The sequence below is a fragment of the Triturus cristatus genome, chromosome 1_1, assembly GCF_964204655.1.
Source record: "Triturus cristatus chromosome 1_1, aTriCri1.1, whole genome shotgun sequence".
Lineage (NCBI taxonomy): Eukaryota > Metazoa > Chordata > Amphibia > Caudata > Salamandridae > Triturus > Triturus cristatus.
The window spans coordinates 676,274,442-676,289,863 of NC_140579.1; the positions used below are offsets into that span (position 1 = coordinate 676,274,442).

Below are 15,422 nucleotides of genomic sequence, written 5' to 3' on the forward strand. Positions count from 1 at the left end.
GCCGAGCGTCCCCGCGCCCCCGCCGTCACCATAGCAACGGCCGCTCCCCGGCTCGAGGAGCGGCCCGCGTACGACCTGGGCCTTCCCTGTGATGCATCCGGGGCCTTCCCCCGACGCGCCGCTTGTCCCCGCCCCCTCCCCGCCTCCAACCCCTTCGCGTCCCCCTCCGCTACCGCCGCAGACCCAGAGGCGGCGCTCCTGACATACGCGCCGCCTCGGACACTCACCGCTCCACGCAACGGACTCCCGGGTGGCGAACAAGCCGCGACGGCGGCCGCCACCCCCGCGGACGCGCGCCTCGCCGGGCGCCTCGTCCAATTAGCGTCTTGGACCAGCAGGTCCATCCTCCCCGCCTCGCTCAACAGACGGATGGCCTCCAAGACCCGGTAGTCACCTACAGACATGACTCCAGGTACTTTCCAAACACCTACTCTACCTCTACACAGAAACCGCCAAAAACTTTTAAACTAGCGCACCCAGCCACCAGGTCACCAAGTCTAAAATGGTGGCTGGGATATCGCGCGTTTTGCCTATATACCCCTTGGGCTACTGTCCCTGGATTTGGGCTACATTTGGGCTATCCCTCAAATGTAGCCCAATTACTACAAAATGGCCGTTCGGCCACGCCCCCCTCTCCCCCCTCCCAACCTGCCCGGGCGGCAGACCTCGCGGTGCTCGGCTGCCCCCCAGGCTCCCAATCGCGCCGTGTCTGGACGGCGTGTCTCGCCTCCCGGTGTAGGAACGGCAGGCCGAATAGCCCGTGGGCACCTCAGGGCGGGGTGACTTCGAGGGTCCAGAAGCACGGCTGCCTCCTGCGCGGTGCTAGCCGTGGCACCTCCTCGTGCATCAGTTTTGCGTTTCTCTCACTGACCTCTCGCAGTCGAGCTGGCTGGTACGGGCTGCAGCGGCGGCAGTATGTGGGCATCTGTGGTGCCGGTTTGAGCATTGGGTGACCTCCTCCTTCCCCTACAGCACCGCCTCAGCCGACTTGCTGGCAAACAGGCATGTGCGAGCCTCCTGGCAGGCTACACCGATCATCCAGGGCCTGGGGGGGGCAGCAGCCGGGTGGCACGAGGTGCTCAATCCTCATCGCAGGCACCGGTGGCTGAGAATGGCACGACAGGGGGGTCGCCGCATGCCAGGCCCTTTCCCTCCCCACGAGGGACGAGGAAGCGTCGAGCAGCAAGCATGCGGGGTTAGCAACCTGCCTCGTCACCAATGTGGTGTCGGGCCTCAGGCCCACATGATGGCAAGGACGGACACAGACACCAGGTATTATGGTACAGTAAGTGGCCACAAACACGTACACCTGGGCCCTTTTATTGTCGGGCCACCTCACTCATGACACCCGTGATGGGTGGAAGTGCAAGTGTGCCAGACCTCAAGGAAGTGGCTAGGAATATCATAGCATGCAAAACACTAGAACATGTCCTGCAATACACTACACTTGGTAGACAAGATCTATGTGTTGAAATCTGAAATATACTGCAAGGGGTGCCCTTCGGTAGTCGAGTGGCGGTGTTTTATAGATATGGTGAGCTGCGATATACAGAGACGAGCTGCGGTTCAAAGTTTTGGAGTTGTGTGCACGCTACAGGTTTGAAGTGCTATCGAGGTGCACGTGTCCTGTAGTACGGAGTTACAGCAGCAGCGAGCACGAGGTTTCCAGGAGGAGGGCTGAGGGGAGGGCACAGTGTTGTTGACTGCAGCTTCCTGGTTTGAAGATGACACCTGGCGCAGCACCAACTTTCACAATAACTTCCTATTAAATAAACACCTCCCGCCTCCCCTCACACACAGACGGCCGATTGCACGGAGCTTAGCAGTGGGGAGATCCTCACGGCCGGGGTCAAGGGCTCTGCTGTCAACACACAGCCGGAGCTGGGTTGGTGCCCTCGAGAGTGTCCTGCACTCCTGGCTGAGCGGCGCGACTTTCGAGCCCGTCACCTTCCCGAGGAGGGGCGCCGCGACTGAGTCGCTTGAGGGAGCCTCTGCCGGGTTCTCATCCCCAGAGCGGCACTTACCCTATAGAACCGGGTATCGGACAGTAACGGAAATTCACCGATGTGTGCTGCGAGAGGAGTAGTAGGGGGTTTCCCTCAACCCCCACCCGACAGTCCCCTGGCCTCCGCGCTGCTGCAGGGAGTTCCGCCGGCCCAGGGTCCCTCTCCGGACCCGGGGGCGATGCGGAGCCTTTCCGTCGGGGCAGGAGGAGCGTATCGCCCCATGCCGGGCTCCGCAGCGCACTACCAGGTAAGGCCCACGTGTGTCTTCGTCTGAACGAACCTTTTACCATTACGTTTGATGTCAGTCCTTGCCTTCCACCTACCTACCAGTATTTCCTCTCTGAGCCCATCTGCCAGTGCCAGTGCACCCTGATTGAACTATCTGTCGCCAGTCCTACCTCAGCAGTGCCCACCTCACCTGCCCGCCCCCCCTTCAGTGCTATTGACTCTTTTCTACTCATTCGTGTTCATCTACACGTGTTGTCGCCATGTCACCAACAACCAACCCCCTTACGAAGCCGTGCCTTCTGCCTCTAAACACCTATGCACAATACGAAATTTTCCTACTCACTGGTTAGTTTTTATTTTTGAAACATTCTATGGTATTTCCTAAACGCAACTCATAATTAGTAATCGACCAATATTTTAAACTTCATAGTGTGGAAGATGTATGTTTTAAACTGTGAAGTTTCTAATCTCACGTGGCGATGCAAATACATTTTGATATTAGGTAATTAGACAGAGTATCCTAATAAGAGTTATATCCCCTAGTGAGGGACAGTATCCCTCAGTAAGGAGCTGTGTCTCCTTATGCATGGCATTGCCTTCTAATAAATGAGCATCATGTTCAAATGAGAAACAGTGACTTATAAGCCGTTCAAATGCCGCACACTCAAAGCACAATAATAATAACAAACAAGTATTACCTGATAATAGGCATATTACTGAAGGATGGTGCCTTGTAATGACAACAGTGGCTCCTAAAAATACACTACCTACTGAAGAATGACAGTTTTTACTTTGAAGACTAGTTTTCCTAAGATGTAAAGGGCAGCTCTACAGGCGTATAGCTATTGAGAAGCTGCTATGTCAGACAATCAATATATAGCATTGCAATAGTCAAAACAGAGAAGCATTAGAAATAATACCATTTTAGTGCAGTAATCTCTAGAGAAAAACAGCTGAAGCCTAGATAAAGCACAGTCTGGACTAAGAAAGAAGTATGTTTTGGTACAGATTCAGCAAAACACACAAGATGATGGACAGAATGTTGCACATTGGCAAAACATTCACCCCCAGTCACAGATCTGGGTTTAATCCATCATTATTTTGCTCACCACGCACCCCAGTTCAGACATGGCCATATGCAAATCAGTCTCACCCTGTGCCTCATGGGAACAGTCCAGCCCGAACTGCCAAGCCATGTCTTCCCTGGACCGGAAACAAGTATCCTGGGACCATGTCTGAACTGGGGTGGTGGAGTGAGCTAAAGAATGATGATGGATTAAACCCAGATGAGTTGACTGGGGGTGAGTGTTTGATGTGCTCAAACGATCCGTCCATCATCCCCTTTGCTATCGCTTTGTTCGCCCTAAGTTGGCAGGGTATGCCCAGACGTGGGTCCCTGGCTCACTTTGCCACTGGATTCAAGATAGCCTGGCTGATGAGGGTTATGAACCCGAAACCGGTCCCAGGAAGCTTGTTTCTGGTCCAGGGAAGACATGGCTTGGCAGTTCGGGCTGGACTGTTCCCATGAGGCACAGGGTCAGACTGATTTGCATATGGCCATGTCTGAACTGGGGTGGTGGAGTTGGTGCAGATTGGGGTGTACAAATTCTCCCTACTTCCACGGATAGAGTAAATTCACAGATACACGCACATACACTCATCATACGCTTGGGCCCATTTCACTAACATACACTCAGATTACTCTATCAGCACTGAACCTGTGGAAAGAAAACCTTCTAATCACCCTACATCCACACTATGGTCGATAAGACCTAATTGACACTGTCTTGAGTCATGATTTAACCAATAATAATCAACAATAATCAAATAGAGTACTCAATAATTGACAAGAAATAATAACCAACACTGTATTTAAAATTATGATTCTATGTCAGGACTGGAGGCGAGGATTATGCCTTCTTTCTCCACTTTAATCATACAGCAGCACAGAAAGAACAACAAAGACTACATTTCCCATGAACCATAGGGAAAAAAGTAGTCAACAACATTGTGTCAACAACCAATCAACAGAGAGAAAAATGTCCAATCAGGGCCCCTCCAGTAGCTGATAGTCCCTTGTTAGTGTCCAGATCTCCTCTTTCTTCGCTGCTGCGCAGCCAGTTAAGTCCCCTCAGGGTTTCTACTGTTTGGGGGGCTTTGTTATGTGCTTTTGTGACTACTTTGATGCTATATTGTGCCCTATCGGGGCTTATTACTTGAATCTATTTGTCTTGGGACAAGGTTTGTTATTTTATATACTAGCGAATCCTTTCGTCAGTCTGACACGTTCGCTGTGTAATATTTTCGATTGCTGGTTGCAGCGTTTGCTTTTATTTGCGTTCATTTCGTTTTTTCCCCCGTTGGTAGTGTTGAGGGTTTTTTTTTGTTTGGTACGATTGGAATTCTCCTGCACCGCGGGACCGAGAGTCGTCTCTCGCTCCTACGCGGTGGTGCTGGCGCGCTCTGGTCCTCCCGCCGCCTGGGGGCGCGAGAGGCGGTGTTTGCACGCGACGCGTCTCTGGTTTTGATCAGTTTCCAGAGACGCGCGCGCGTTCGACTGCCACCGGAGCCTGGGCTGAGAGAGACGCCGAGTTCGGTCTGTACCGGCCCGCGAGCTCGTATCTTCGCTCACGGGCCGAATTTGCATACCTGACGCTTGCATCCCGGTGCTGAAGGGATTCAAGTCTTGTATTTACACAAGTGTGCTGACGCCTCTCTGGAGGTTGTAATTTTGCCGTTAGGCTTGCTTTGGGGGACATTATCCAGCCCAGTTACCTGCATAAATTTAAATTTGGTGTCTGCCAGCCTTTTTATGTCCCCTCAGGGCTAGTCACCCTGCATGAAATTGTGGTTTGCCCACGTGTAAATATCTCAACTGTCACCCAGTTACAATTTACTTGCGAGTGCAGCGCAAAAGTCTGCTGGCCCTTCCACCTGTTATGGATTTTTACGATGAATATCAGGATGATGAGGAGGATCCTCTGGCGGATATGCCATGGGGCGATGCTTTCTATGAAGCAGTGGATACCTCTATTTATAGGGCGGTGGACCAGGCCATCTCTCCTTTGGAGGACAGGCTGACACAAAAAATAGAGCAGGTGTTTTTACGCCTTGAACGCAAAAGTTCTCTACCATCCCATGTCCAAGACCTTTCTGGTCCCCCCCCTCCTAAACGCCCCTGTGCCCCGGGTGTGGACGTGGACGCTTTTGAGCGGCTCAAACAGGCCTTTATTGATAGCCACCCTATGGGAGGTACTGGCGACTCGCTAGCTCTTAACCTCTCTCCCTCCCCTGCACTTCCAGGCCCTTCAGGGGATCCGGATGCCAGCCCGTCTAGACCTTGGCTTCCGACCCGACCATCACAGGTCCCTTTGGCGCCTTCTGATCTACAGCCACCTCCTACACCTTCCGACATGTTGGACCCCAATGATATTGTCCATCCTCGCTCCTCAGACTGGGTTCCAGCGGACAAAGTGGCGACTTACGTCGCAGAGCATATCCGGCGCCCGCTCGAAAAGGAGGCCCGCAACTGTCTCCGAGCGGAGTGTCCTCGTCCTTCCCTGGAGGGCAAAGTTGCCCTGACCCCGGATATTGACCCGAGAATGTTGACGTTCTTGCAGAAGTTTATTCGAGACCCCAAAAAGGGCATAGATAGGTCGTGGCGGGCGTGCCAAGATAAGCTCTTGGACGCCCTGGGGCCCGCCACAAAAATTCTTGATATGGCTGAGGAAGCGAAGGCTTCAGGTTCGATGATATCTCCCGAAACGCTTTCAGGCTGGGCTCAGCGGGTAGTGGTCTTCCTAGGCAACGCCAACTGTGCCCTCTCCACCGAACGGCGGAGATCTCTTCTAATCAAAATTGACCCAAAACTGGGTGACCTAGCGGATTCCGAAGCAGGGGCGATTGCCCAAGGGGGCCTTTTTGGTGAGCCCTTCATCAAGGAACTGGGCAAGTTTGTAAACACTTTTACGTCGTTGGACAGGGCGCAGTCCACCATTAAAAAAGTGTTCCCTCGGGTTTTTCGAGGGGCCGGTCGAGGAAGGGGCCGCTCGACCGGTCGACAAAATCATCAAGCCAACCAGCGAGGCTCCGGTCAATATCAAGACCAGTCAAAGTTTGGAAATTTCTACCCCACAAGTGGACGCCGTGGCAAAGGCAGAGGTCACAGGGGAGGAGCGTCTAACGCAAACTCTGGTGAGTGTTACCCTTTCTTCCCCACAAAGCATAGGGGGACGTCTGGCAGGCTGTTACGGGGCATGGTCATCCCTCACGCGCGATGCATGGGTTCTTCAGACGATAAGGGGGTTTCACATAGAATATTGTGGGAATCCTGTTCAAAAGACACCCCCACGCCCTATGCAATTTTCAACTCACGACGCTTTCCTGGTGGACGAGGAGGTCGATTCCTTGCTTCGCAAGGGCGCTAGATCTCTCGCAACACGCCACCCAAGGGGTTTCCTCAGCAATCTCTTTTTAGTGGACAAGTCCGATGGAGGCAAGCGTCCGGTCATAAACCTCAGCGAGTTCAACGAGTGGTTGGTATACCGCCATTTCAAAATGGAGGGTATTCACCTCTTGCGGGATGTTCTTCGTCCTCACGACTGGATGGTACGTTTGGACTTGAAGGACGCTTATCTGGTGATTCCTATCTTTCGGCCTCACCGCCGTTTCCTTCAATTCGAGTGGCGCCATCGCATTTACAAATTCACTTCTCTCCCTTTCGGGCTGTCTTCCGCACCCTGGTGCTTCACAAAGGTGCTCAAGCCAGTGGTGGAATTCCTGAGAGTTCGTGGGGTCAGGCTAATCGTCTACTTAGACGATCTCCTCCTGATGGCTTCCTGCCCCATCCTTTTGGCCGACCAGCTACAGATGACGGTGTCCTTGCTCCAGGACCTCGGGTTTGTGATCAATGGAAAGAAGTCCCTTCTTCAGCCGGCTCAGTCCGTTACCTTTTTGGGGTTCGTCATCGACTCCAGGGCCTCTACTCTAAGCCTGCCGTCCAGGAAACTTACGAAGATTCGCCACGAGTTGCGTCGCGTTTTATCTCAACAGCGCGTCTCACTGCGCCAGTTGGCCCGGGTTGTAGGTCTTCTATCCGCGTCTATCCAGGCGATTTTTCCGGGTCCGCTCCATTACAGGGCCCTACAGCGCCTCAAGGCGTACTTCCTGCGGAAGGGGTATTCGTACTCCCACAAGATCCGTCTATCCGACGAAGCTCGGAGCGAAATCCGGTGGTGGTTAACACACATGGAGGCATGCAACGGCAGAGCAATCTTCGGTTCCGTTCCGGATTTGATCATCGAATCAGACGCCAGCAGGCTTGGTTGGGGCGCCCGCTGCGGAGATCTTTCCACGGGAGGCTTGTGGTCTCCCGACGAACAAAAATTACATATCAACTGTCTCGAGCTTCTGGCCGGCTCGTTTGCAGTCAAATGTTGGACCAGAGACTCAGTGCGGTCTTGCGTACTTCTGAAAATGGACAACGTGTCGGCTGTCCGTTATATCAACCACCTCGGCGGCACCAAGTCGAAAGCCCTCTCCGATCTGGCGGCGAGCTTCTGGCAGTATTGCCTAGACAGTCAGGTATCGGTCACAGCGGAGTATCTTCCGGGCCGAGACAATGTGGAGGCCGATTATCAATCACGCCACTTCCGCGATTTCAGCCTCTGGAAGTTGGATCAGTTGGTGTTTGCCTCCCTCAACCGGCTTTGGGGTCCGTTCACGGTGGATCTCTTTGCATCTCGCCTGGACCACCAGCTGCCGAGATTTTTCAGCTGGAAGCTCGATCCTCGGGCGGCAGCCACGGATGCGTTTCTCCAGGACTGGAGCGTGGATCGGGGCTATGCGTTCCCTCCGTTCGCTATGATTACCCGGACAACGGCTCAGGTCCGCAGGCAGAAGGCAGACTTAGTACTCATAACGCCTCTGTGGAGGTCTCAAGTGTGGTTTCCAGTTCTTCTGGAACTTTCCTGGGATTTTCCGATCCTACTCCCCCGGTTTCCGGATCTCCTCACGGATCCGTACGGCGATCCTCATCCTCTAGTGTCAGCGAACTCGCTGTGGCTCATGGCGTGGAAGATTTCCGGGGTAGATGGCAAGCCCCGGGCCTTTCGCGATCAGCTGAGGAGCTCCTTTCTAAAGCCTGGGCGGATAGCACCATTAAACGATACAAATCTGCGTGGGGCAGATGGTCCCGTTGGTGTTTGCGACGGGGTTTCGATCCCGTGGTCACGGATGTGGTCCACGTTGTAAACTTTCTGGCGCATCTCGCTTCTAATGGCTTGGCTTATAGGTCCATTAACACTTTCAGGTCAGCCATTTCCTCGGGCCACGTCCCGGTTGGTGGGTCGGCGGTGGGTGAACACCCTTTGGTCTGCAGGCTCCTTCGGGGCATTCGACTTTCCCTACCTCCAGAACCGCGGTATTCGGCCCTGTGGGATGTTAATCAGGTGTTAAACCTATTCCTGTCTTGGCAACCAAATAGGTTTCTATCCCGTAAGGAGTTGTCGGCGAAGCTGGCAATGCTGCTCTGCTTGATCTCTTGTCGTAGAGTGTCGGATGTGCGCGCACTCGATATCTCGGGTCGCATCTTCACTCCGGATGGGGTGACGTTTACCCTTTCCCGCCGGACGAAATGCAATACAAGAGTTGTCTCTTACCCGGCCTTCGCGGATTCTCCAAAGCTCTGTGTGGTCCGTTGTCTCAAGGCCTACGAGGAGATGACGGAGAAGTATCGCCCTCCGGGGGAGCGTCAGCTGCTCATCGCGCTCCGGAAACCCTTTAAGGCTGTTTCCTCCCCAACGATCGCCCGTTGGGTGCGTTGGGTGATGCAAGAGGCGGGTATTAGCCTCCGACATTTTGGGGCGCATTCCGCGAGAGGGGCTATGGCCTCGAAGGCGTTTGGTCTGGGTGCCCGCTTGGAGGATATCCTCAATGCGGCAGATTGGTCCTCGGATTCCACCTTCAAGAAGTTTTACTTCAAGCCAATTCTCAATATGGCTCATCTGGTTGTGGGCAAGCTTTAAACAAGCATAATCCTCGCCTCCAGTCCTGACATAGAATGAAAATTTTCCTAGCTATCGTAACGGAAAGTTTCAATTCTATTAAGGACTCGGAGGCGAGGATTATCCCGCACGGTGTTCTTAGAGGAAACCCCTCCCCGTACAGAAGTAAGTACATTTTTTCCTTCATGTTTATGTCGAAGGAAGTGGTTCTTGAGTGTATGTACTGATTTAACTGCTCCGTATTTTTTCTTTTTTCTGAATTGATACCTAGGGTTGTGTTTTCCCCTGGTAATACTACCTTGTTTGTTGCAGGTTCTGATACCCACAAACAGGACTCCTGAAGTTGAGTGCTGGGCTGTCTTTGCGCTTCGAAAGAGGAGATCTGGACACTAACAACGGACTATCAGCTACTGGAGGGGCCCTGATTGGACATTTTTCTCTCTGTTGATTGGTTGTTGACACAATGTTGTTGACTACTTTTTTCCCTATGGTTCATGGGAAATGTAGTCTTTGTTGTTCTTTCTGTGCTGCTGTATGATTAAAGTGGAGAAAGAAGGCATAATCCTCGCCTCCGAGTCCTTAATAGAATTGAAACTTTCCGTTACGATAGCTAGGAAAATTTTCATTCTTTATCTAAAATTAGTTCAAATGGAAAGACAATCAAAATAAAATCATTATTCTCATAGTTACCTATTCTAGCTAAATGTCATAAATGGGTCAGGACAGGTCTCTCGATAGAAGTCTCTTAGGTCACCGTCCTCACAGCATCGATCCTTACCGACGCAAGTTCGGAAAGAAGTGGCCTCAGAATCCAAAATGCAATGACCACAGACCCTCTCTAGTCTAGTATATTTATAATAAATTTAACAAAAGAAGGCAACATAAAATGTTTTAGATATCCGCTGAACCGCTGAGCAAAGCGAGCAGGAAAGGATGTAGCATCGCTACATTTGGAAAATCTCCGCTCAGAAAAACCACAAAAATAAAAAGACGGAAGACGGAACTAAATCTTGAAAATGTTTCTTTTTCATGTTCATATTTCCTCGGAACCAGCATGATGATCACAATGTCATTGTGGCTCCTTTGTCTTCCAAGGACATTTGGATGTCCGCCCAGAGCTGCTGTCCTCACGGAAAACTTTTTAACCAGGCAAAGACTGTGGTCAGATGACTCTCGACCATGTTCAGCAAGGCCTTCTCATCAAAATCTCAGCACTCGAATGTAGGCTTTAAACGGTAGCCATTTTTCACTAGGCCAAAACGTACCATCTTAATTAAAAGAGACAAAAACAACGTTACCACAGCATAGTGATTAAACAGTGTTAACCCCACTAATACCCTTATGTGTATGTAATTATCTAGCCTTTGCAACACAAGAAAAACATTAGTACACAACATTTAAAAAGCGTTTTTTGTGCTTTAAAATAAACAGCACTCAGCAACATTTATTAATAAAACATGCACATTATTAGTAAACAACACAAATGCATCCCCACGTGTAGTTTTCTCTTGTTAGTTCGTATTGGTTAATTAGAACATTTACACAAAACAAATAATTAGTAATTATAAATTAATAATTTTAATTTCTTCCGACAATAGACAAACCAGAGCTTAAAAAACCCAATAGATTTTCAACAGAAAACTCTGCTCCAGCAGAGTGAGCTAAAGAATGAAGATGGATTAAACTCAGATCAGTTGACTGGGCGTGAGTGTTTGATTTGCTCAAACGCTCCGTCCATCATCCCCTTTGGTATCGCTTTGTTCGCCCTAAGTTGGCAGGGTATGCCCAGACGTGGGTCCCTTGCTCACTTTGCCACTGGATTCAAAATAGCCTGGCTGATGAGGGTTATGAACCCGAAACCGGTCCCAGGATGTTTGTTTCCTGTCCAGGAAAGACATGGCTTGGCAGTTCGGGCTGGACTGTTCCCATGAGGCACAGGGTCAGACTGATTTGCATATGGCCATGTCTGAACTGGGGTGGTGGAGTGAGCTAAAGAATGATGATGGATTAAACCCAGATCAGTTGACTGGGGGTGAGTGTTTGATTTGCTCAAACGCTTCGTCCATCATCCCCTTTGGTATCGCTTTGTTCGCCCTAAGTTGGCAGGGTATGCCCAGACGTGGGTCCCTTGCTCACTTTGCCACTGGATTCAAGATAGCCTGGCTGATGAGGGTTATGAACCCGAAACCGGTCCCAGGATGCTTGTTTCCGGTCCAGGGAAGATATGGCTTGGCAGTTCGGGCTGGACTGTTCCCATGAGGCACAGGGTCAGACTGATTTACATATGGTCATGTCTGAACTGGGGTGGTGGAGTGAGCTAAAGAATGATGATGGATTAAACCCAGATCAGTTGACTGGGGGTGAGTTTTTGATTTGCTCAAACGCTCCGTCCATCATCCCCTTTGGTATCGCTTTGTTCGCCCTAAGTTGGCAGGGTATGCCCAGACGTGGGTCCCTTGCTCACTTTGCCACTGGATTCAAGATAGCCTGGCTGATGAGGGTTATGAACCCAAAACCGGTCCCAGGATGCTTGTTTCCGGTCCAGGGAAGGCATGGCTTGGCAGTTCGGGCTGGACTGTTCCCATGAGGCACAGGGTCAGACTGATTTGCATATGGCCATGTCTGAACTGGGGTGGTGGAGTGAGCTTAAGAATGATGATGGATTAAACCCAGATCAGTTGAATGGGGGTGAGTGTTTGATTTGCTCAAACGCTCCGTCCATCATCCCCTTTGGTATCGCTTGGTACAGATTCAGAGCACAGGCTTCTGGTTTGTATCAAATATAGTTTCAATAATAATGCAGTGTCTGCTTTTCTTCTTTTTTTAAAATCTGTATGTTTCAGTAATATGGATGCAGATGCATGTGAAGAAGCATCTGGGGCCTATATACTAAAACTGTGTTTTCTAATAATACAATTCATCAATGATAAGTCAACCATATTAGATAGAAAATTCTATCCCAAAGTTATTGTTAACTGCCAGTAAAACCTCATGCGGCTGTTGAGAAGACCGATATACTATAGCGCTGTAGTCCAGAGACAGTCCTGATTCTGAGACCTAGAATTCTGATTAAATATGTATTTTCTTCCTGTTTCTCTTAAACACATTCTTATTGTCAGTTTGGTGCACTAGAAACCCATAACTGTTCTCACCATCTCATCGGTTGATCTAATAATGGCTTAGCGTTGAAAAACTGAAGGTTGCAAGCAGCTATTTTATTTATTACAATTATTTTTCTTTACTATTGCAATTATATTTGTGACCATGAGAAGCATAGTTTACTACGAGAACTTAAAACGAAGATTTTGTTCCAAAACTTTATATCGATTAATTTGTTTATAAAATATGTTGTCCTAATGTTGATTGCTGGTTCAAATAAATCAGACCAGCAGTTTTTTTAGAGCGTTAGTATTTTGAATTATTCAAAAAATAAACTGCCAAATTAGAAATCTAGAACTTGTTAAAAGCTGAAATCATGGAGTTACAATCTGTTAAGGTGAAAGTAGTTTCCTAAATCAATGTAGAATATTTAATCAAAAAAGTGTAACGAAAATTATTTAATTGAGGTAAACAAAATGAAGGTTAGGGAAGAATATTTAAATATCAATTAGAAAAACCTAAAATGTGGGTTGGTAACAGCAGTGTGTAAAAAAAACTGGTGAGAAGCAAGAAGATTTGTTTCTGCTGGTTATTAAGCCGTTAAGCAAATGGTATTTGCATGCCCACTGCTTGTAAAGTGGACTTCTTTACACACCATTGAAGTGATTTATGTTAGGCCCAAAGTATCTGATTCTTTAGTAGCATGTGACACGATGAATGCTTACTTCCCATATTGTGAAATGATTTCATCTAATGACTATCTGTTATGTTAATGCTTTTGAGTACACACTAGTGTTTGCAAGTTACTCGCACCCTTTGTGCTGTTCTGGTGCCAGTGGAGGTTGTCTTCTGCAGCTGGTACCCTTTGTTTCGAACAAGCTTCCAAATGTAACAATAGTTATGTGTTCGAACTGTTCAGAAGTCTGTTGGATGTATGTCTGTATAAGTGTTTTGGTAGCCCCAGTGGAGGGGGTGGGTGCAAATGAGAGAGTACGGTCTTGAGATCTTTCTCCAAATCATAGAATTCTTGAGGTTGGTAACAGTTTATTGATATGTTTTATTAATTTAGATTCATCAATTTGAGTACACATAAGAAAATAGTCAGTAGAGTGGGACCATTTATTGATAATGTTTGCGTATGCATAGTGTCAATATTCATATAAGTTATAGGGGGGCCTCCTTTACAGCACAGTCATCAAGTATTGCTGGATGCAGTTACATTGATACTTCTGCTGCTCTGCTGTAGTTCACACTTTATTGAACATCTGCACACAAGTGTCTGCCATCAGCTGAAACCAATGAGTAGGGGATCCACTGCAGTTTGATTAGGCTGTTTCGCTGTATCACACGCCTTTGCATACTTTTCATCAAACGCTTCATCTAATATTACCTTTTCGAAGTATTGACTGAAAACGTCAATAATCTTGTTTAACGCCATTTTGTTATTGCATCTCCTGAGCTATAGAGAAAGTAGAATTATATTGTGTTTCATTTTATGGACCAAATAGTTCCATACCCTGCTGTGGTGCGATCAATTAGATTAGTGACTCCAAAATTTTCCTTTGAAGTACTGAGTTAAAAAAGTTTTGGCTGAACCTCGAGGAAGGCTTACAGTTATCAGTGGCATACCGAAACATCAATTACCAGAGATAGAAAGATTGACTGTCTGGAGTAATTGTTATATCTATGTCTGCAGTGATGGATAAAACCAACATTGTGGCCTCATTTCACTCAAGACCAGAGTTTAATGATATACTACGCCACTCTTTATTTGACTCTCCTATGCGATCCTCTAGGGCCTTTCAATGTGGCTCTTCCTTTGATGTTTGTCTATCTGTTGTGCTAATTTTTGAGTGTTTTACTTTGTTTGCTTTGAAAATTTGCAGTCTGTATAGATTCGTTTTTATTAAAAGTTTCTATTTAGCTAACTAGTTTCTCCTGGCTTGCTTTAATTGTACGTATGTTTGCTGTAACATATTTTTTGTATTTTTCTTATAATTTATGTTTATAAAATTAGTATTAGCTTTTTTAACATTCTAGTGATGTTCATGATATTATTATATAACATATCTCCTAAACTTTATGATTTGCATGACAATGTGGGAAATTATTCATAGATACATTTGATTTTTACTTACATATGCTGCTTGGGAAGCATTTGGTGCCTAAGAATACTCTAGGGCATATTTCAATGTCGGCGGTTGGATTGCTGACTGCTATCATGGCGGTCAGAAGACCCCTCCCCCCCTGACAAGCAGTCGGCGATCCGACTGCCGAATTTGGATTTGACTGTCGCGCTGGCGGTTGGAAAGCCCTATGTTTACACTGCAGCTTATGTTGAAAAGGGCAGCAGCACAAGTTGCAGTGTAAACATAGAACTTCGTAAACATCCATGCACTGTGTGCCGTGCACCATGTGGTGCACGGCACACAATGCGTGGATGTGTGTGGGGAAACTACATGTGGCCCACGAGGGACGGGGACCTGTTTGGGGCCCCAAAGTCCTTTTCCATAAGCGTTTTCATGGTGGTCGGACCCCCATGAAAAGGTTGTCAGAGAGGTACATCTTAATCCCAACAGCTGTGCCTGCCTCGGAACCACCTCTTATCAGAACTACGATTCCGACCGCTGCCCCGTCGGAATCTGAGATCCTGACAGTGGCGGCAGTCTTCCCTCCGACAGATTGTGGTCTGACCTCTGGTATTGTAATCCGGCAGTCGGACAAAAGGGCTGTCTGTCGGTGGGAACGCCACTGATGGCCTTTCGGTGGCGGTCCCACTGACATCGAAATAAGCCTCTCTGATTTTCATAATTATCTTTCTTGAAGAGATAAACTATATTGTTTCATGTTTCTAATATTTGTTGTGCAACAGCCTTCAGTATCAATTGGCTTTACCCAATTGTTAGGAATTATGTAAACCTAATGTAAATCTTAATTTTTGTAGGTATAAAAATATATACAACAAGAAAAAGGGTAGCAAGAGTTGCATTGGCGCACTCTTTATCTAAAGAGTACTTATTTATGAACAGAGTCTAGGTTATTCATATAGGGTGCTCAGCAAGGCAGGAGAGCAGCCACACCTATT

At 48.4% G+C, this 15,422-nt stretch overlaps 1 protein-coding gene across 5 annotated transcripts in view; it reads left to right on the forward strand.

Moving 5' to 3' along the window:
- Nucleotides 1-1,792: 1,792 nt before the first annotated feature.
- Nucleotides 1,793-15,422, forward strand: part of LOC146870867 (SWI/SNF-related matrix-associated actin-dependent regulator of chromatin subfamily D member 2-like) — a 1,426,174-nt gene continuing 1,412,544 nt past the window's right edge. For all 5 annotated transcript variants that reach the window (XM_085647047.1, XM_085647050.1, XM_085647051.1 and 2 more), the window contains exon 1: nt 1,793-2,253. In XM_085647047.1, coding sequence (XP_085503173.1) covers nt 2,065-2,253 — 189 coding nt within the window. In that variant the 5' untranslated portion in view covers nt 1,793-2,064. The remainder of the gene's footprint in view (nt 2,254-15,422) is intronic.